General features: G+C 47.8%; 1 protein-coding gene across 4 annotated transcripts; it reads left to right on the top strand.

Annotated features, from left to right (window-relative positions):
- The first annotated feature begins 33 nt into the window (after positions 1–33).
- On the top strand, positions 34–18,433 carry USP20 (ubiquitin specific peptidase 20). 4 transcript variants are annotated; one of them, XM_042878750.1, is made up of 24 exons: positions 34–115; positions 2,289–2,392; positions 2,782–2,835; positions 3,500–3,562; positions 3,706–3,819; positions 4,403–4,499; positions 4,686–4,755; positions 5,330–5,443; positions 6,541–6,619; positions 7,928–8,354; positions 9,241–9,378; positions 10,399–10,511; positions 10,941–11,113; positions 11,543–11,637; positions 12,209–12,242; positions 12,689–12,734; positions 12,991–13,171; positions 13,326–13,452; positions 13,568–13,737; positions 14,365–14,446; positions 14,838–14,946; positions 15,331–15,433; positions 15,685–15,756; positions 16,412–18,433. In XM_042878750.1, the coding sequence occupies exons 2-24, from the start codon at positions 2,312–2,314 to the stop codon at positions 16,570–16,572; spliced, it is 2,703 nt and encodes a 900-aa protein (XP_042734684.1). In that variant the 5' UTR covers positions 34–115; positions 2,289–2,311; the 3' UTR covers positions 16,573–18,433. The 4 variants fall into 4 exon arrangements, with proteins under 4 accessions (XP_042734684.1, XP_042734683.1, XP_042734685.1 ...); XM_042878749.1 differs by having other exon boundaries at positions 9,238–9,378; XM_042878751.1 differs by lacking the exons at positions 34–115; positions 2,289–2,392; positions 2,782–2,835; positions 3,500–3,562; positions 3,706–3,819 and adding an exon at positions 6,197–6,278 and having other exon boundaries at positions 4,408–4,499; positions 9,238–9,378.
- Positions 18,434–20,848: the final 2,415 nt, after the last annotated feature.

The following is a 20,848-nucleotide window of genomic DNA, read 5'->3' as shown; positions in this document are numbered from 1 at the left end:
CGCCCCGCCCCCAGCCCGCCCGGCGCCCGCGGCTCCGCTTGCCCCACCGCCGCCTCCCGCAGCGCCGGGCGCGGCCTCCCTGGCGCTCAGCCCGCGGTGGGGTCGGGCCCCGCAGGTGAGAGGGGCGGCCCGGGGATCGGCGTCCCCCGCAATAGCCGCGTGTCACGGCGGTGCGCCCCGCGCTCCGCGCTGCCCGTAGGCCCCGGGGTGGGCTGCGCTGCGCTCTGCGGCCCTCCGCGTAACGGCGGCGGCTGAGGGCTGCGGTGCAAGTAGGGAGCGAAGAACCGAGCAGCGGGAGGCGGTGGGAGCTGGCGGGGCTGCGGGGCGGGGCGGGCTGCTGTCCCATACGGATGATCGGCGGGACGGACGGACGGACGGACAGACTGCTCTGCGGGCGCTGCGCTCCCATCGCACGCCGGGGTTTTTTGACGGCGGAGCTCAGCGCTCCGGCGGGGATTTATTGTGTAACTCCGAGTTTCCTGAGCTGCGCTTGGGGGCAACGCGGCCCTAAGGCCTGCGCTGAACGCTCCTGATGCTCTCCGTTGTGGCTGGGAGGTGAAAGTGACGCTTCTCGTTTTATTTAGAAAAGCAAACTCCTGGCGGGAGCATCAGCATCCCGGCACGGGCGGGCTGAGAGGCGCAGTGCTGGTCTCGGGTAGGGGGCTGTAACAGTCCGTAAGGCCGTGCTGTGCGCTCTGAATACAAAACCCCCGTTTGGCTCAGGTGGGGGAGCTGAAGCGGTCCGGAGTTTTAAAACAAGGTTTTGTTCATTCGATTTTCTGGGGGAGGGAAGGGAGGGGAGTGAGGAAATGGGAGAAACCGGAAGAGCAGAAATGGCACGGATAGGTGGCTTGTTTTAGAGTTGGGTCTGCTGATGTGTCTGCGAAAAGGAGCCCATTCTGATGGAGGAACACGGAGCCTGAAAGTGCCCCAGTTCTGTGTGTCAGTCACAGCACTGCGCTCTTGGCACTTGGCTTCTAAATCCCTGTGTGTTACGTGGCAGCGTTTCGTTTCCCTGTGAAGCTCCTGAGCTCTCCCAGTTGCTGTTAAGCAGCTCATCCCAGGCTGCTGGGATGCTGCCCGCAGTCACTGCTGTGTTTGCAGTACAGAAATGTGATTCCTTCCAGTTCTTCTTTGCTCTTTCAGTTCAGGAGTGCTGCAGAGATGCTGTTATAAAAGTATCTGTGGGATTTGTCTTGTGCTGGGCAAGCTTTTCAGCTCCCAGGATAAGAGTTGCTGCAATGGTTTATGTGTTTATCCCCTTTGTTATTATTATTATTCTCCTGCTGCCAGTGATTTGGATCAGGTAGCACTGGAAATTCTTTTTAATGAAATGAGAAAACAGAGAGCAGAGGCCGTGCTCCTGGAGTTGTTAACTTCCTAAGTTCATCCGAATTTTGGGTTTAGTTTTTGTATGATTTGAGCTTTTCACACCTTCTTCCCTTCCAGCCAATAGCAATAGTGTGGATCCCAGTCTGTGCTGTTAATATCACTTCTACTTTATTTTCCCCCTTTTCATTTTAACAGCCCCAAGCGAGGTTACTTGAGCTACGTTTAGGAGAATGACCTTTTCGTCTTCTTTTTACATCTGCACATTACTGAGGCATGTCTGCAGTCTTTAACACACCCGTGGAGCACCATGAAAGTGTTTGTGGTGCTCATAAGCACGCAGCTGAGAAATCCTCTGTGCCTGCAGCGCTGTGCAGAACAGCTCCATCGGTCTTTGAGAGTTGTTCAAAACCCACCTATTGAATGATAAATTCCTCAGAGACTGAAGATGGGGTATCAGTTAGAGATCTTCTAAGTCCAATTCCCTCTTGTGCAGCTTCATTTAAACAGCAGTCATGTTTTTAATGCCCCCAGATGCCAGGTACTTGTCCTGGGCTGCTGCGCCCTTTTGCTTTTAATCTAAGTTTCATGCAACCAAGTTAATTAGATCTGCATCTCTTTGTGCTGCGTGTTTATGTTTGGCAAGAGGAATGAAGTTCAGATCACCACATTTGTTTCCCCACCATTTTACAACCCAGTTTCTGGGAGGTCAGGTGTGGGTTTTGGGTCTGGCTGAGCGTCTTCCTGCTCACTGCTGAGGTACCAAACACTGCCAGTCAACAACAATATGGAACTATGAGCTGAGAGCACTGCGTCACACGTAGATGTGATTTGATCTCTTTGAACCTTACATCTTAATTTCTGATTTGCTGATATAAAAACTAGGCTAATTTATCTTCTTGCTGTCTGTGAAAGCAGTTCTGACTGTAACAAAACAGGGCTGTCCTTACTTGTCCCAGGACAACACCTTCCTGCAGTGAGAATGGAGGATACAAGAGACATCTGCCCTCACCTGGATTCCATAGGAGAGGTGACCAGGGATGATCTGCTGCTCAAATCCAAGGTACAGGGTGTTGTGGTTATCAGCCCCTTCCCTTTTTGCTGCTGTACATGCTTCTGCATGCTTGCTCTTCATAGAAAACGCTGCCAATCACTGTACAGAAGAGGCAGAAACTCTTTTTCCACCGTTGTTGTACCTTGCACATGGCCCATCAAGTGAGCCTTTGTCAGTTCCATCTGGTGCATTTCTCACTGATGTTTTATCCTGCTCAAACATGTCACTTATCTAACACACTGCAAAGTGTGTCATTGGAGGCATGGATTTAAGGAATGGTTTGAGCTGCAGGCAGGGGAGGCCTGCCACATAGAGGGGTTTCTCGCTCTTGAAGGATGGGGTTCCTTAAAAGACAGACATGCAAACAAACCTATTTTTTTTTAATCATGAATATTCAGGGAACTTGCCAGTCATGTGGAGCTGTGGGACCAAATCTCTGGGCTTGTCTTCAGGTAAGAACGGCTTGCTGCTTGTGTGGATGATATGGTGGGACTTCTGTTCAACATATTCAAAAATGTATTGGACCAGAAAAGAAGAGATGGAAGCAAAGCTGGGTGTACACAATAGAAATATCCACTGCTTTTTGATGGAGTCCAAGAAAAAGTCTCCATAAATTAAAAGCTAATGCTGTCAGAATATATCATGGTGTAACAGTGCTCTTTTCACAGCTGGTTTTTCCCTGATAGCCATGGTAGGAATGCCCTGCATTGGGTGCCTCTGCTGGCAGCTGCAAAGAGAAGCTGCAAGTGTGAGATCTCTGAGGATGGTGTTTGGGGCAGTGGGGCAGAAAGGATCAACAAGGGGCATTTGGGTGGGCAGAGGCAGTTTGCTTTGACATTGGAGTACCCAGACTTTTGGAGTCTGGTCAGATGAGCCTGTTGGAGCAGTTAGCTTGGAATGGGGACTTACGTGGGTGCAAACCTGATTTTGGGTTTTCTTTCTTAAATTCATCAGTTCCAGTTATCTGTCTTATTCTGAGCCCTGGAAGGAAAAGCAGTCGAGAAGAATAGCAAGATCAGTTCTGAAGCTGCAGCTGTTGGTGGGGTTGGGGCTGCACCCATTTTGTGAAGGGTTTCATTTCGTGTGCCATTGTAGTTTTGCTCTTTCTCTCACTAGATCGGCTGTCCTTACGTTGGCTGTGGGGAGTCCTTTGCTGACCACAGCACCCTTCATGCACAGGTAAGCATTTCACTACAGTCCATCTTAAGACAGAGAGGGCTGAATTATTCCCATTACTTAATCCTTCTCTGCCCAAATTCGGTTGTTGTGTGCTTCGAGTTCACCCAGCTGTCAAATCATTATCTCATCCTTTTAATTTCTAGGCCAAAAAGCACAACCTGACAGTGAATCTGACCACTTTTCGGGTCTGGTGTTACGCCTGTGAGAAGGAGGTGTTCCTGGACCAGCGGCTGGCAGCGCACACGCAGTCGCCCTCGGTAAAGTTCAGTGAACCAGGGGGTGTGTGGCAGCCTGGCAGGGCTGAATGCTTGGCAAACTTTGTGTTTCCTTGTTGCAAAATTAGCCAAGAAATTTCCACTGTTGCCCAGGCTGCTATCACGTCAGGAACCCTTTCACTGAAGGTGGCTGCCTGTGGTCAGAGGACCAGCAGCTTTGCCTTGCAGAATCTCCCTGCAGGAAGGCTTCCATTGACTCGAATATCCATTTTGATTTTTTTCTTTAACCTCTCCTGGCTTCTTCTGGGGGGTCTCTGTTTCTGGGAGGAGCCACAACAGCTGTGACAGCTTCATTTAAAATAAAAAATCAGCTGTCAGTCTCCACACGTGTGTACTTGTAACACTGCTGCATGTTCCCAGTGCCTCTTTCGTCATTAATACTGGAAGCAACAGGGGTGCCATTTCCATTCCCTGCATGCATTACTGAGAAGGACAGGCAGTACAACTGGTTCTTCTCTTCTGAGTGTGCCCTTTTAAAGGCTGGCTAAGTTTACATCTAAGATATTTACAGCTCAACTTTTGAAGCAGGACTCTTGCTGATGGTTATTTTCTGTCTTTAATTTAGGATTCTCCATTGCCTGCTCACCCTTTGAAAGCTGTTCCAATTGCAGTGGCTGATGAAGGCGAATCCGAATCAGAGGATGATGACTTGAAACCAAGAGGTAACTCTGCATCAAGTTGATGGAAGAGCTGTGAGGGTAACTCTGCAATCTGTAGGACCTGCACTGAGAGGATCCTAGCAGCAGAGTGCAGAGCCCAGAAAGGGTCCCATCATCTCTCCTTTGGGAAAGAATACAGAAAGCAGCACTTCTGGAAAGTGTTTCATGCTTCTCTTGTTTGTGCTTTAGGCCTTACTGGAATGAAAAATCTTGGGAACTCCTGCTACATGAATGCAGCACTTCAGGCTCTCTCTAACTGGTAGGCACTAGGGCCTTTAGTCGAGTCTTTTACTAGACATCACTGCGTATCAGCAGAGGCACCTCTGATCTGACACCTGCCTTAGTTGTGCAAGGATCAGCCAGGCTAGCTTCAGAAAAAGGAACATGAAAAATTTAGTGTTTGGGAAAACAGAAGTTCTGCAGTAGGAAAATGAGTGAATAGCAACTTGTGGCTGTGTGTAAGATTTGTCTTTAGATGAATGCTGGAAGTAAAACTCCTTTACACCATGACCGAAACGTATTTGCTATGTGAGAAAACGTGTGATATTTCTGTTCTGTACAGTGGTATCATTCCAACAACCCACACTGTAAGATAGTCATTAGCCATTCTGCTGAAAACCAGTTTCTGGATCTCTGTGCTGTGATTCAGATCAGCCTTCTGTTCTCATTTATAGGCAGAAATCAAGTTTGCATCTAGAATCACTTCTTCCCTTGGTTTAAAAACACTGTCTTAAGTGTGTTTTCAAAAAGAGATGCATTTAAGTTTTGATAAATCTTTAAATAGAGGCAGAGGAGAAATTGCTATGCTCTGAATTCTTCTTGTTCTCTTGCAGCCCACCTCTCACACAGTTTTTTCTGGAGTGTGGTGGTCTGGTCCGTACAGATAAGAAACCAGCACTATGCAAAAGTTACCAGAAGCTGGTGTCTGAGGTTTGGCATAAGAAACGGTGAGTGGTCACTCTGTTCTCATCTGTACAGATTTCATATCTGTGTTAGTTCAGAACTGTGTCATCAGCAAAAAGAAATGGCATCTTCAGTGCTAAGTGCATCTTCTGAGGCAGACAGTTCAAATCCTATGCAGACAGGTGTGCTGGGATTCCCTCTTGTCTAGGAGATCCCATCTCATGCTGCTGGTGATAAAAAATGGGCAGTGATGTAAGTGATAGAAAGAAGGCATTCTTAATGTTGTAACTTTAAAAAGGAAGAGATTTCTTTATAGCTTTTCTGTTGGTGATGCAGTAAGAAATGGTGTGATGAGGGAACATTCTCTGCTATTTCTGAGCACACTGCATGGACTAATCAGCACTTGAAGGAACTGCTCGTGATCATCAGAGACTGATGATTTGGATGGAAGAAGTGATAGAGATCTGACACTGAGCTTTTACCAAAAAATGAAAAATACAGGTGACTTTTTGAGAAATGCTTTCTACTGGTTCAAATTCTAGACTGCTGTAACACAGTGTAAAAGAATGCAGCTCTGTTGAAATTTAAAGATGTCTGTTCTGTGAAACTAGTAAACTGGGGGAAAAATCAAGCTAGGAATCTGAATGGCATTGTGTGTTTGCTTTGTGTTAGTTATTAACAAGGGATAAGCAAGATGCAGAGCAGTACTGTGTATTCATGCAGTGGGCTGTAGCCTTTGAAGCACTATCATGTCAATTTCTTACTGGTTTTGACTTTCCTCAATGCTGGTCCTCCAGCAGCCCGCCTGTCAAACATGCTGCTGCAAAATCAAACCAAGCAACTCGCTGCTCTGGGGAGAATCACTGGAGACAATTCCAGGTGTGCACAGAGCTTCAAGTTACAGCGTGCTCTAGGGAAGGTTCTCTGCAAGGAGAGAGTGAAATGACTGGGAGATGTTTTCCCTCTCTTCATTTCTCTGTCCGCTGGGTGATGTATAAATGGAGTCCAGGCTTTGTGGGTGCATAATTATCTTCTGTCCTTAACTAATTACCACACCCTGTTCTGTTGCTTATTACACAAACTGGCTCCAGGCCTGATAAGCAAACTAACTTTTGTTGTTTTTTCCTCCATATCTACACAGGCCAAGTTATGTTGTTCCAAGCAGTCTGTCTCATGGAATTAAACTCGTCAACCCCATGTTCCGAGGCTATGCTCAGCAGGTGGGGCCTCAGCAAAAACTGCAGCAGCTCTGCTTGTGTTCAGAGAGAGGAGCTTGTACTGGGTGTCACACTTGTTCTGTGTCTGTCCTAATGATCTGATGGAGCCCTCGGGTGGGAGACCTTGCTGTTACTGCATCAGTGCACCTTCCTGCCTTCTCACCTCTAAAGTTGTGACGGTGACCTCCTTTGTGAAGGGCTTGGAGATCTGCTGGGACATGCCACAGAAGTTAGGTGTTATTCATGTTAGAGCTGGGAAGTCTGGATGCATTTGTACTAAGAAGCTAAAGATGCCCGTGTTCTGTATTCTTTTTTGGGGGGAATTGCAGCTAACTAAATCTTTAAAGATAATATCTTTGAGGTTTTTATCGTGGCTTCCAGTGTTTATTCTTAAGAATAAAATGTAAACATCAAACTGTGTTTGATTAGAAAATTTACAGAAGAGGTGACAGTAGACAGGCTATCTAAACTGTGGTGCTGACAGCAAGTCAAAACAGAAGATAAAAGTAATGACTAATGAGAGGATTTCTGTATTTATCTTTGATGTGAAGTATGTTGGATTGGAAAAGTCAGCTCTAAAGAGAAAGTTGAAAGCAAGGCAGAGCAGGCTGAGAGTCAAGCTTCGTTAAAGTAACAGAAACATCATAATTATCTTTCTGAAGTTGTCAAAATAGCAGATTGCTTTCCAGCGGCTGCTTTGAAGCCAACATATCAGCTTTTTTTTTACCATGCATTGTAAATTTAGGAGCTTGCTCCTTGCTGTGCAGTCTTTGGCTTCTGGTTCCACTGCCTATTTATTAAAGACTTTAATCTGCCCTCTATAAAAGAGGGATTCCCATAAGCAGAAGTCAGTGATCCTGAAAACAGTTGTGTTGTTCAGAATGTGTTCTTTGTGGGCTGCTGCCTTTGGTTCCTCAGGTCTCTTGCCTCTTAGCAGTGGTAGCACCCTGATAAATAAGGTCACAGTTTGGGTTTTGGAACTGGATTATCTTTAGGGTCCCTTCCAAGCTAAGCCATTCTATGGTTTGCACATTGCAATGGCTGTCTAGCTTTCATCGTGTCTTTCAGATAAATGCATCTGGATAAAAATTGGTTCTTTCATCAATAGGAATTAAAGACAGTTGCTGATCAGACATGTTGATAAATCTCTGTGGTACTCTCTGCTTTAGGAGAGTCTCCTGATGTTGCAGAAGCTGATAACTTTTGTGGGCAGAGCTGAGGCTGTGAATGGAGCCAGCTCTTCTTTTGGGCTTCTTACTTGCCTGAATTCTGGATGGATGTGTACTAACACAGAATGAATCCTGTTTTCAGGACACTCAGGAGTTCCTGCGCTGTCTGATGGACCAGCTTCATGAAGAACTGAAGGAACCAGTTGTTGCAGAGACACGAGATTTGGATATGGGTGACCAGGATGACAAGCGCGAGGGTGACCGAAGTCCTTCGGAGGATGAGTTCCTCTCCTGTGACTCCAGCAGTGACAGGGGTGAAGGAGATGGTCAAAGCCGGACCACAGGGAGCATGGGAGAGACAGAGCTGTTGATCCAGGATGAAGGAGGGAGAGGGATCTCTGAAAAAGAGAGGATGAAGGACAGAAAGTTCTCCTGCGGCCATCGGCGCAGCAACTCGGAGCAGGTGGATGAGGATGCAGATGTTGATACCACTATGATGGCAATGGATGGCAGAGCCTCACCTGAGATGCTCCCAGCTCCCCGTCCTGCCAGCCCATGCAGGACACCAGGTACAACTCTGCCAGTTGTGTTATTTGTGAGAAGACGTGTTGTATTCCTGCACTGGGTGCAACGACAGCACATAATGGTGTGTTCCTTCAGTGGGTTTCAGAAGATTTTGCATCCAAGGCTTTCTGCATTGTCCCTGGCAGCAGTTCTGCCTTTGTGCACGGTTGCTTCTGTAAGAAAAGCAGAGTGAGCTGGGGAGCTTAGCCAGGCTAGAGCGCTCACAAGGCTGAGTGCAGCCTGCATCCTAAAGGCAGTGGTAGCTGTCTCTGCCAGACCTGCAGAAGTGATATTTCTGTATTTTTTCCCAGCTGAGAAAAAGGTTTTATGTACGTATGTGGCTTTATCTAACAGACTGGCCTGGGGAAATGTTGGCTGTGAGAAAGATGTGGAAGTGGCTGTTGGTTAATCTTGGATCATGGACTTTGTGGGGAGAAAAGGGTGATGCACAGTTGGTGCATTTCTGTATCTCAGGGGAAAGAAAAGAGCAGCTGTTAAGACGTAGGTGTGGAGGCACCTCAAACTGAACACATCCCATCTTTCAACACTTATCGTTATATAAGAGCCTTACTCTGCCAGCTGGCACTGAAGGCAGCAATGCTGTTTGTGTGGATAAGGGATACAGGAGCAAGCTGTAAAACCTAATTAGTCACAAGTGTGAAAAAGTGGTGGATGGGCTGGTGGTTTTTTTATAATTATTACTTCTGCACTCTTACCCATGCACTGAGAGTGCTGTATCTACCAACCTGTGCAAATAGGACAGTCAGTAATGACTGAACTGTGAGTGCTGGGAAAGGTTCTGTGCTGGAACAGAGCTGGGCTGACACCCACTGTAACACAGTTGCCTTTCAGGATGGGTTTTCATCTTCTGCCTTCTCTTTTTCCCAGCAGAACCTGACAACGATGCCTATGTGCGCTGCTCCTCGCGCCCCTGCAGTCCAGTCCACCACGAAATGCACTCCAAGCTCTCCAGCAGTCCTCCTCGCTCCAGTCCTGCCAGGCTTGGACCTTCCTATGTACTCAAGAAAGGTAGTGCAGGGCAGTCAGGTGCATGCTGTGAGGCAGAAGGGAGCATGTGGAGTGGAGGAGGAGGGGTTCGTTTGCAGAAGAGAGAAAGAATGCTCCACGATCCTTGATTAGCAGTACTAAGCAGTGCTGATTCCCCTGGAACATCAGTGCTTTTTAAAGTCGTACCAGGTAAAGACTACAGTAAACTTGCAGGTAAAGTCAGGGTTTGGACAGAGAAGCTGTTCTAGTATGCTTTTCCACTGGAGCATGAAATGATTTCCAAGGATGTGTTTGCATGCTGTGTTTGTTAGTGATGAAAGAGCTATGAAGTCCCAAACACAGCTCTGTCTCTTCAGGGGAGTGTGGAGATGTGTGAACGTTTGTCTGCCAGACCTGCACTTAGTGCTTGTGAGTCAAGGAACCATAAGATGAAGTTACTGAGGGAGAGCTCCTGGGCTCTGACATCATGAGCTCACAGTAATAGACTGCAAACATCAGTCTGCTGCTGGAAGCATTGTTAGGCTTCAGGCTGGAGCCTGGCTTCTGTTCTTGTCAAACTGGCCTCTTAATCACAAGCAAATTGCAGAAGAAAATCTCTTGGTATTGCAAAGCCACCAAACACAATGGCATGTACTTACACCATTGTCTCTACAGCTGTTCAGTAATAACATTCTTTCCAGAACTGTGCCCTGGCCTCTTGGCTGAGGTCAGCACAGCCACAGATGTTCTGGCCTGATGAAAAGCACTCTGTCTCCCTGCACGTGTGCATAGGGAGGGGGTTTATTGTTAAGCAAAACTGTGTGCTTGGCCACTCACTGCTGTGGAGAGTCTTCTGACAACCTGACAAACGTGTCAATGCTAAAGGAGAGGAAAAAAAAGACAAAGTACACAGACAGGCTAAGGAGAAAGGAAGTAAAATGTAAAGCTTAGAGCAAAGCATAGTCCAAAGCATACAGGATCAGTGCCTGTCTTGTGACTGTGTGACTCTGCTTTAGACAGGAGACTGAGTGTTGCTACATGATGTCTCTGTGTCTCTTTCAGCCCAGATGCAGGCTTCTGGGAAAAAGAAGAAAGAACTTCGTTATCGCAGTGTGATCTCTGATATCTTTGATGGCTCCATTCTCAGCCTGGTGCAGTGCCTCACCTGTGACAGAGTGAGTGTCCTGAGAGCTGCTGGTCAAAGAGCAGTCTTCTATAGACCTTATAGACCACTCTTTTTTTTCTATTGCAATGAAGCTTTTTGTTTCCATGCTGTGGGATGCAGCAGGCCTGCTAAAATCTTGGCAGGTGGGAGGTGTTTGAGACCTGCCATGCCAGGAAATTTCCAGCCCCTATAGTGATGTTTGTTTATCTGTGCCACTGAGTTGGTCTAGCACTGTCACATTCACATCAGAAAACAAATTCCAACTCTGCATAAAGGTGGTGAAAGTCCTCCTACTGACAGTAGGTAAGAAGAACTATCCTGAGCAAGTTGCTGTTACTGCCAAGTCAGGTTTCTGCAGTGACAAAAAGTGATGGAAGTCAAGTCCTGGCTTCATTCCATGCACAGGAAACCCAGGCCTTTTCCTCTTGGATATTTCCAGGTTTCTACAACAGTGGAGACATTCCAAGACCTCTCACTCCCAATCCCAGGGAAGGAGGACCTGGCCAAGCTGCACTCTGCCATCTACCAAAGCGTGCCAGCTAAGACAGGGGCATGTGGGGACAACTACGCCTCGCAAGGCTGGATTGCTTTCATCATGGAGTACATCCGGAGGTGGGTTCACCTTGTGGGAGCTCTTTCTTCTGGGGTTTGCCCTGTGTGCTTTCAGCAGAAATGTGAGGTGTTCCCTGCAATAGGACACTGTGTGGTGCCCCAGTTCTGTTTTGGTCTTTTCTTTTTCACATGAACCACTTGCTGCTGTTGCTCTGCTTCTGTAATTGCCCTTGACATCTCTTGTGCAAATGATGGTCCCCTGTTGCTGCCTTTAGCTCTGTCTTGCCCTCTGGAGCACATTACCAGAGTAGCTGTGCAAATTACTTCTAGGCTGAGCATTTACAGTGGGAACATCAGCCTTCCCTGTGCCTTTGGGTGATGTGCTTATAATCAGCAGCCAGAAGAAAGCCCATCTGCTGGGAGTTTTGTAAGCCAAAGTGTCCACCTGTTTTCATGCAACTCTTTCTCCTGATTCCCTCTCTTCTGTAGGTTTGTGGTGTCCTGTATCCCTAGCTGGTTTTGGGGTCCTGTTGTGACACTGGAGGATTGTCTTGCTGCCTTTTTTGCAGCGGATGAGTTGAAGGGTGAGTTTGCTTCAGTGGGGTCTGACAGCCAAAACCAAGAAAAACTGCATGTAGGAATATTTCACAAGCATTCTGGGGGCACGTTACATCTAGAAAGCCTGCTTTAACATTTGTTTCACTTAGGGACTGGCACTACTACAACCTGACAGTTCAGCTCCTCTTAGAAACTCAGAAATGAGTTTTCCCATCTGCTCAGAGGTGTTGCTTTTTCATTTTGAATCCAAATGAGTGTTCTTAGCTAGAAGCTTGTGTGGCTCTTGGGTGGCTTTTTTGAGTTACAATGGCTCTTCAGCCTTCCTCGCTTCTTTGCTTTCTCTGTCCATTCCTTAGGCCCTAGGGATCTTAAACGTTTTGCTGCTCACTTGCAGTGGTGAGCAGTAGATTTTTCTGCTGGCTGATTACATTGTCCTTCCCACCCTTACTGAGGGAAATGCTTGTTTTGATCTCTTCTCACCCTGGTTTCCCTAAGAAGCCACTCAGTGTAATTTTTCTGCACAGGCTGGAAATGTATCAGTTCTAGAGTTGTGTGCTCTGAGTAAGTGCATAACAGCTCTCTTCTCTTCACCTATAGGGGACAACATGTACAGTTGTGAAAGGTGTAAAAAGTAAGTCTGTGTTATCTGCATGGTTATTTCTGAACTTTATTACTTCATACTACTGTTAAACCTTTTGCTGCATCCTCTCCCCACACATCTCTTCTGCTGGGTGTGATGTAAAGTCTGCCTTGCCTTGCTCCAGAGTTCCACTCTTGGGAGTTCACTGACGTGGAGGGGTAGGAAAAGTGCTGGCTTCAAGGGGGGGAAAGAGACAAGAAGGGTATGAATAAGGATGTAGCTTGGTAGCTACTGCCTTAGAAGGAAGAAGTGTGACAAGCTGCTCATGCCATGCCTCATCTGATAAGGGTGCTGCAGGGAGCCTGAATTTGTTGCTGCTGAAATCAGGATCTGTCTTGAATTTCGAAGTGAGCAAGGTGCAGCCAGCCAATTGCTTTGCCTTTTGGTGTCCCTTTGCTTGAGCATGTTCTCACAGCTGATTTCTCTTCCTGCCTCAGATTGAGGAATGGAGTAAAGTACTGCAAAGTCCTCCGGCTACCAGAGGTGAGTAAGAGTGCCTTGATTCTTACTTTTCGTTCAGCAGACTCTGTTTGAGGAGGTAAAGAGGGTAGAGGTGGAACTGACACAGCAGTTTGTTTCGGTGACAAAGCTCTGCATTGACCAGAAGAGATTTTTGATGAGCCAGCAGGATTCATAACAGGCAAAAAAAGACCCTTGCAAAGATAAGGTGCACAGAGAAGCTTTTGGATCAGGATGCTGCCCACAGCAAAACTGTTGTATTCTGTCTTTGGTCTTTTAGATTCTGTGCATCCACTTGAAGCGGTTCCGGCATGAGGTGATGTATTCCTTCAAGATCAACAGCCACGTCTCCTTCCCCTTGGAAGGGCTGGATCTGCGGCCTTTCCTGGCCAAGGAGTGTGTCTCCCAGATCACCACCTATGATCTGCTGTCAGTCATCTGCCATCATGGCACAGCAGGCAGTAAGTCCTTCTTGTGAGTGTATGGCAGAAGTGAGCAAGAACAAGAGGAGTATGAGCAAAGGAAAGCGTGTTCAAGGGCTGGGCTGCAGCTCTTCTGGGAGAGCCTGAGTTTCGTCTGCGCTCTGGATTTCAGCTGCAGTGTTCCCTGTTACAGGTGGGCATTACATAGCCTACTGTCAGAACGTGATCAATGGCCAGTGGTACGAGTTTGATGACCAGTATGTCACTGAGGTCCATGAGACTGTGGTACAGAACGCAGAAGCCTACGTCTTGTTCTACAGGTGAGCAGTGCTCTGCATGCAGCAGTTCTGTCCTGGTGGCAGAGTACTTAGAAATGTGTATGGAAAACTAAGAGTAGAAGAATTGCTTCATTTTCTCTTCCTTTCCCCACTGAAGGAAAAGCAGTGAAGAGGCTGTGCGAGAGCGTCAGAAAGTTGTGTCCCTTGCCAGCATGAAGGAGCACAGTTTACTCCAGTTCTACATCTCTCGAGAGTGGCTCAACAAATTTAACACATTTGCTGAGCCTGGTCCCATCACCAATCACACCTTTCTGTGCTCTCATGGAGGTAAGACGGTGCTGCTGAACCCAGAAAAGCAACTTTCAGCTATGCCTTCTTGTTTGCTGGTGCTTTAACAAGCACAGAAAAAAAAGCTCCAGCTGTAGTCCTGTCACAGCACATGCTGTGGTAGAATCTGCCTCGCTGGCAAAAGCTTCAGCCCACTCAAGGAGAAATGAGACAGTTGCTCCATTGTCCTGATCAGAGGCACAGAGGAATGCCTAGTGCTGGGAAACAACAGTGTGCAATTCTCTGCTTGTTTTTAAAAACCAATCTGTAGAAAGCAGATGAAGCAACATTTATCTGTGTTACCCTATCAGCAAGGTTGTCCTTCAGTGTTTGGAGAATGGAGCACACGCTCCTGAAGAGACCTGATACCACATTTTTAGTGCTCTCTTTCATCTCTTGTGCCTGGGAGCCTTCGTGTGTGTGTATTCACAATTAGGAAGGAAGCACTTGATTAGAAACTAGCACCTTGAACTGAGAAACTTCCACAGTCAGTGAACTCTTGAGTGACTTCCATTAGAGGAAGCGAATGCTGGAATGGGGGAGTTTTCAGTAAGGAAGGTCTTTCTCCTGTTTCTGTCTTTAACCAGCAGTAGAATTCTGTTGTTCACTCTCTTGCCTTTCCTCCAGGGATCCCTCCTAATAAATACCATTACATTGATGACCTGGTTGTGATTCTGCCCCAGAACGTGTGGGAATATCTCTACAACAGGTGAATATGGTCATTTCACTCTTTGTCCCATTTTGTTTTCCTAGACAGTCTGTCATCCTGGGGTCTTTCCATCTGAGGCACCATCCAAGGTATAATGCCTTACCATGGCACCTCAAGGGCATGCAGCAGCACTTGGTGTGGACTGACAAGACTTGTGTTAGGGAGGCCCTACTAATGTAAACCAAAATGAGCTGTGTCAGTGTGTTGTCTCACAACAGTACTGTGACCTCACTGTGTTGCATAAAGTCTATGCTCTCCATTCAGAAAAGAGCTGCAGGTGCACCTCTCCTCACTGTCTGGAGCAGTGTAAAAATCCATCTGTGTGGGATTCAGGGCTGGGAAGGACTCTATTTTCCTCAGTTCTGCATTCCCCTCCCTCTCTTGTGCTCAGGTTTGGGGGTGGCCCTGCAGTGAATCATCTGTATGTGTGCTCTATTTGCCAAGTGGAGATTGAAGCACTTGCCAAACGCAGGAGAACTGAAATTGACACCTTCATCAAGGTTTGTATGGGAGGGATCCAGAGGCAATGGAAGAGTGGAGGTAGGAAATGGAAGTCTGTTGTGGACAGGTAGTGGAAAACTCTTGCCTTTGTTTTCCAGAATATGATTCACAGGAGATGGATTGTGGGGTTCCCAGTGCTGTCAGCATGGGGAGGGGCAGCTGGAACACTGCCTGTGGGTGCATGGACAAATAACATTTGAAGCCATTCTAGTCTCTTGCCTATACTAGTTAGTGGAAACGGGTGGTGGAGAGAGTGGTTGGATTGTTCAGAATAAGAGACTGTTCTGAAGAGTGGCAAGGCTGCCTTACAGCTAAAGGAAGGGGCTCCTCTGGCCTCAGCAGTGACTGAATCTTTCCTGCACTTCTGTTCTCTGCTCTCCCAGCTGAACAAGGCTTTCCTGGCAGAGGAGTCTCCAAGTGTCATCTATTGTATCAGCATGCAGTGGTTCCGTGAGTGGGAAGCCTTTGTCAGAGGGAAGGATAATGGTAAGAAGCCAGAGATCACTGGAATCTGTCAGTGCTGAGAGGTAGAATGAAAATAAGTTCATTTTTAGGTGTCCTCAGAAAGCAGTGCACCTGATGGGTTCAGCTTGAGGCTGCATGGAGTCAGCAGCCAGTCAATGTGCCTGCAGGTCCCTGGGTTGGGACGGAAATAATGAATGAGGACTGGCATGGGAAATGATGTGAATTGGGTGGCAGCACAGTGGTTCTGGACGTGTTTGTTCTTCCTCTCGCAGAGCCTCCTGGACCAATTGACAACAGCAAGATTGCACTCACAAAAGCGGGTGGCCACATGCATGTTAAACAAGGTAAGGCATGTGCTGCTGTCTTGTAGCGTCCTGAAAGGTGAGGGAGAATACTGCACTGCATCTGTGTGTCTGTAACTATGCAGTAACAGAACAAGATGGTGTCACAGAGGAGGAGCTCTCTGCACATCCCTGTGCTGACTGCCCTGAGTGCCATCTCAGTTCTCCAGTGGCAGCTCCCATGACCAACATGCTGATATGACTTAGTGTAGTAAGCCCTGCACTCCTCCATCTCCTGTTGTTGCTATTCCCACATCTTTCCATCATTTCCCTTTGTCCACTATTGTAGTGTTGCACTTGACTTGTCTTTACTCAGCATAAGCTGCGGTGCAGCTTGTGAGACAACACTGTCTGGGCTGTCCTCATTGCACTGCTGGGCAGGTGAAGGTTGCATTTGTATCTTAGTTACCTCTCAAGATACAAGATCCATTGTGGGCTGAAGTGCCACGGAGCCTCAGTGGCTTCCAGCAGCAGGTGGCACTGCTGAGGGCGGTGGGAGCGCTGCTGCTAAGGGGCTTCCTTTGGGCAGCACAGATACAGCTGTGCCCTGCTCTTCTGGTACAGGGGAGGTGGTGGGGGACGACATCCTCCGCAGTGTAATGCAGCAGCCCCTCCAGCTGATGGCTGTGTGCCTGCTTACTGCTGCTGTCCTTTTCAGGTGCTGATTACGGGCAGATTTCCGAGGAGACGTGGATTTATTTAAGCACGCTGTATGGAGGCGGCCCAGAGATTGCAGTCAGACCGAACGTGGCCCAGGTCCAAGAACTGGATAACCTGCATGGGGAGCAGAAGATCGAAGCAGAGACCTGGGCTGTGTGATCTGTGAAGGATGGGGCAGGGAAGGTACGGCACAACTGCGTGTGCGGATGGACGGGGAACCCTGAGGAGTCAAACCTATTCCTTTGTGTGGTACTCAAAGGCGTGTGCAGCTCCCACCACCACTTTGGGGAAGGCAGGTGTCCTTGGCCATCCTTTCATGAGGTTCTGGATGTAGGGCTGGTACTACGAAAGACTGGGAGAAATCAGTTTCTCTGTAATTGGTTTTTGTAGCCTCAGTGGGAAAAAAACTGGTGGTGAGATTGCAGGTGGATTTCACTAAGCCTGTGTTTTGACCTGAGCCTTTCCCTCTTCTTTGCTTACAACAAATCAGCACTCTCAGCTTGTCCTCAGTAAACTGATTCTCTGCTCCTTTGCAGGTTTTGCTTTTGGCACTTTCCTTTTTTAACCCTGTGTAAAGATAATGAGATACTATTTAGGTTTCCAGTAAGCAGCATTGCAACTAGAGAAACTTGTTTATTTGAAGCTAACTAAAGCCACGAGGTCTCCTGGTAGTTTTGTGCTGATGGTGCACAGTTGTCACAACTTCCTAGTTTTGCTCCTTATCTAATTCCTGCAACTTCAGTTGCAAGTGACTAATTTTGAAATATCTGTTTCATTCTCCCCTAAGCCCTAAAGTTACACCTTCACCTTCCTGGCAGGATTTTCTGCTCCTCGTATCTGATTTCATGCATTCAGCATGTTTTCAGAGAACAAAGCTGGAGGATGAGTTCTCCTTCCCTCAGTACTTATTTCCCCTTAAGCTCCTGGCAGCTTGCTAGATATGGGATGCAGCCTTACAGGTTAGACTCAAAGCTGTTCAATGGGCAAAGCTGTTCAATGTAAGCCCAGAACCCCTTCTCAGAATGACCCTGCTGTCAGCACAGATCTGTCCTCACATCTGTCATGAGAAACAAAGGATGAGTGGGGTCTGAAGAGGGTGACTGTTTGCACAGTCTGCTCAGGTGGGCAGGGCCCTCTTGGAGCACTGGAGAAGGTGCCTGGCTGATCAGGTGGAGTGGCTTCAGAATGAGCTGCTTTCTGCAGACAAGCCTCCACCTGTGTGCTGAGGTCATTTAGCTTTCAGTACAGATGTCCTTTGTGTAGGCAGTCGCTCATTTAATGAATAGAAATAATGTGCTCCCTCATCTGCTGCTGCTGTGGACTGTAATAACAGCCAGCAGAGAGAGGCAGGAGGACAAGGGAGTGTGAACACTAGCTATCCCAGCAGGTCTATTCTTACACAGTTCTTCCTTCACCTAAGACAAGGCCACAGCCAAACAGCGTGCACCAGGGCGTTCCAGTGAGCTTCAATGGAATCTCAGTAAGGCAAAGCTGGCAAGGCAGAGGGGACCTCTCTTGGGCTGGGGACCAAAACTGTGCGTTCACAGTGCTGGAACCTGCCTGGTTCCACAGCATCACGCCTGGGCTCGGGGGCCCATGGAAAAGAGAAAGGAAGGGAGGGCTGTGCTTTCACTCACAGAGCGTGGAGAAGAGTGCAGAAGAGTTTGAAAAGGAAAAAATGTGGCCTTCAGAATTTTTTTAGACCAAAAGATTGCTGTAAACAGCAAATCCTTCTTTAAATAAATCCTGTAAATGGTTCAGCATGTTAATTTCACTATCTTGTTTATTGGATGCCTGTATATGCCCAAGGGGAGGTCAAAGAATGAGCTGCTGTTGGGATTTCTCATTGTTCTCAGCTTTGTTCACCACTGCAGCCTTCTTGGAAGCTGCAGAGCCTGTAGGGCTGCATGTCTGTGTTGTCCGTGCCGTTCAGAGGATTGTACAGATTGTAATAATGCTCCTGTGCTTCAGTGTTATACTTGTGCTGAAAACGTGTTACAATAAATATGTGTGCTTCCAACACGCTGCACGACTGCTGCCTGCCTGCAGGGCCCGAGCATCTGCCAGCTTCCTCCGTGTTCATGGTGCTAATGAAAAAAAAACCCAAAAAACACCCAAGCTTCCTGCTGCCACGAGGCCTTGCAGTAACTCCTGAGCAGTCCATCAGCTGATACTGAGCTGGGGCAGAGGAGGGCGCCTGCTCCCCAGGCAGCCTCTGTGCACAAAGCCTTCCTGCTGTTGTTGGTTCAGCCAAGTTCACCTCAGAAAGCTGGGCTGGCTGGGAAGCACGTGCTGGGTGAGAGCAGCAGCGTGAGGGAAGCCACGTGCGAGGGGAGGAGGCTGGAGTTTCTTGAGAAGTTCAAGCTTTCTAGAGCAGAGCCTGTGCAGTTCTTGTCAGTGCTGTGTGGCTGCAGGGCTCCACACACTCCCTGCTAACACATGTGTGCGTTGCTTTGCTCATGGGCACGATGCAGCCAGCAGCACTGTGACTGCAGGCCCAGAAACACGGTGCTCTCAGTGACAGGCTGGCTCACACTGCCATGGTGACCAGCAGCGCTGCTGAAAGATGGAGGTGATAGAAATGCACCCCGGGGTGAAGGGGCTGCGGGAGACGAGCAGTGGCTGCCAGCTGGGTGAATAACACAGCATTAGCTGGAGCCTGGGCTGCCCAAGGAGCTGGGGCAGTGAGGACATGCAGCTCGTTCTCTAGCAACTTGAAATCAACCGTCAAAACTCGCATCCAGCAAACAAACGCCGTAACCTCAGCAACTGCAGAACAGTTTGTAACATTCCAGGAGACATTAACAAACTCCCTTCCCCAGGGATGGGATTATACAGCGTCTAGACAAACGCTGCACTGGCCAAACCTAACTTTTTGTTATCCTCTGTCCATTAAAATACCCAGAGCTTAGTCCTGCATCTATATTTCATTTGAAACGTGACATCATTGATGCTTTTCTCAGACCCCCACCGTAAGTGTCTGGTATTTCTGAGCACATCTCAGCACAGCTAGCTTTGGGACTCACTGTTAATGTAAGCCAGATATTATGGCTGAGCTGTATCAGCTCAGATCTCTTGCTGACTGCAAAAGAACTGTTCATGCATTGGAATGACGGAGCTAGCTTCATGATTTCAGATGCTCTGCTCCCTCCCCAGTCCTATGGAAGCAGCAGGAGGGGAGGGGGGCTGATTTACATGCTGTTCTCCTGCTCACTACTCCCAGGCTTAGACTGCAGCCTCATTCTGATGCAGCTGAGACTGGGATACACCGATGACAAATACTCTGCACTAACCTGACCCCTAGGAAGGGGAACAGCTCTTCCTTCCATGGTGCACAGCCAGCATAGTGGAACTTCACCCCACAGCTTCCCTTGGCCATCCTTTGCCTCAGCCTGATCCTGGTGCCTGTGGTTGCCAGTGATGCATCTCCACCCTCCTGAATGGCCAAACAGCATCCTGTACCTTCAGTAACACATCTGGTGGAGGTAAAGCTCAATTTCATTTTCCTCCTAGCTGCTGCTCACCTTGGCTTCAGGTTCCTGTCTTCAGTCATTCTGTTCTGTTTCTATGTGAAGTTAGCAGTGCTTCTACTGGTGAAGATAAATCAGAGGTACAGCCAGACTGATGCTCCCTCCGGCTCGTTGTTTTCCGAAAAGCACCAAGACATGGAGCACATCTCTCAGCTCAGTTTCCTCTCTGCTTTTGACATCCTTTCTAGCACACTGATAAACAGTACTGATCTGTCCTTAATTGACAGGGATGTTAATTAGTGCTGGCAAAGAACAAATGAAATTGTTGAAACAGCAATCTGACCTTAGATCTCTACAGAGCTACTTCAAGTGAAGCATCACTGACCATGAGCTGCACACCTTCATGGCTCCTGGCTGAAGCTGCTTCCAGTGAACTGAGCTAATAGGTGAAGTCAGAAAGTTTAAAATAACAACAGAAGAAAAAAAAAAAATCAACCAAAAAACCAACCCATAAAACCACACCACCTTTTTGCTAGCTGGGCAGTTTGATAGAACAGCATCTCAAAGAGAGACAGTGCGTCTCAGAGCCCCGTTAGTACTCAAACACCTGCAAATTCCTGTATGAAAAACAAAACCAAGAAAGAAGTACCATGAGAATGCCATCATTCTGAACACAGCAGGCTGTCACACCGGTACCTGGCTGAAGCAGAAGGTCGCAGCTCAGAGCCCTTCTCAGCTAGAAATGGCTGTGGAAAGGCAGAAAGGTCACTGGGGAGCTGTAGGCCCAAAGCCTCACTCTATCAGAGAGCCCCCAGCAGAGGCTTTGTCTTTTTTATGGGGAAACAAAAGGAACAAAACCGTTTTAATCTGTCCCTGCAAGATCAAAGGGGTGCAGTGAAACTGTGCTTCTGGAATTAAAGGTTTATTTAAATATGTGGATGACTTTCATTGTTACAAGGTCAATA

This window comes from Lagopus leucura, unplaced genomic scaffold (assembly GCF_019238085.1).
Source record: "Lagopus leucura isolate 7727_CA_CO unplaced genomic scaffold, USGS_WTPT01 Super-Scaffold_100022, whole genome shotgun sequence".
Taxonomy (NCBI): Eukaryota; Metazoa; Chordata; class Aves; order Galliformes; family Phasianidae; genus Lagopus; species Lagopus leucura.
This window is presented reverse-complemented; position numbering and strand designations above follow the sequence as displayed.

Coding starts and splice junctions, on each gene's coding strand:
- USP20 (XM_042878749.1), top strand. CDS start 2,312: ATGGAGGATACAAGAGACATCTGCCCTCACCTGGATTCCATAGGAGAG. Junction 3,563..3,705: donor ACAGCACCCTTCATGCACAG/GTAAGCATTTCA, acceptor TTTAATTTCTAG/GCCAAAAAGCACAACCTGAC. Junction 11,114..11,542: donor ATCATGGAGTACATCCGGAG/GTGGGTTCACCT, acceptor TCTCTTCTGTAG/GTTTGTGGTGTCCTGTATCC.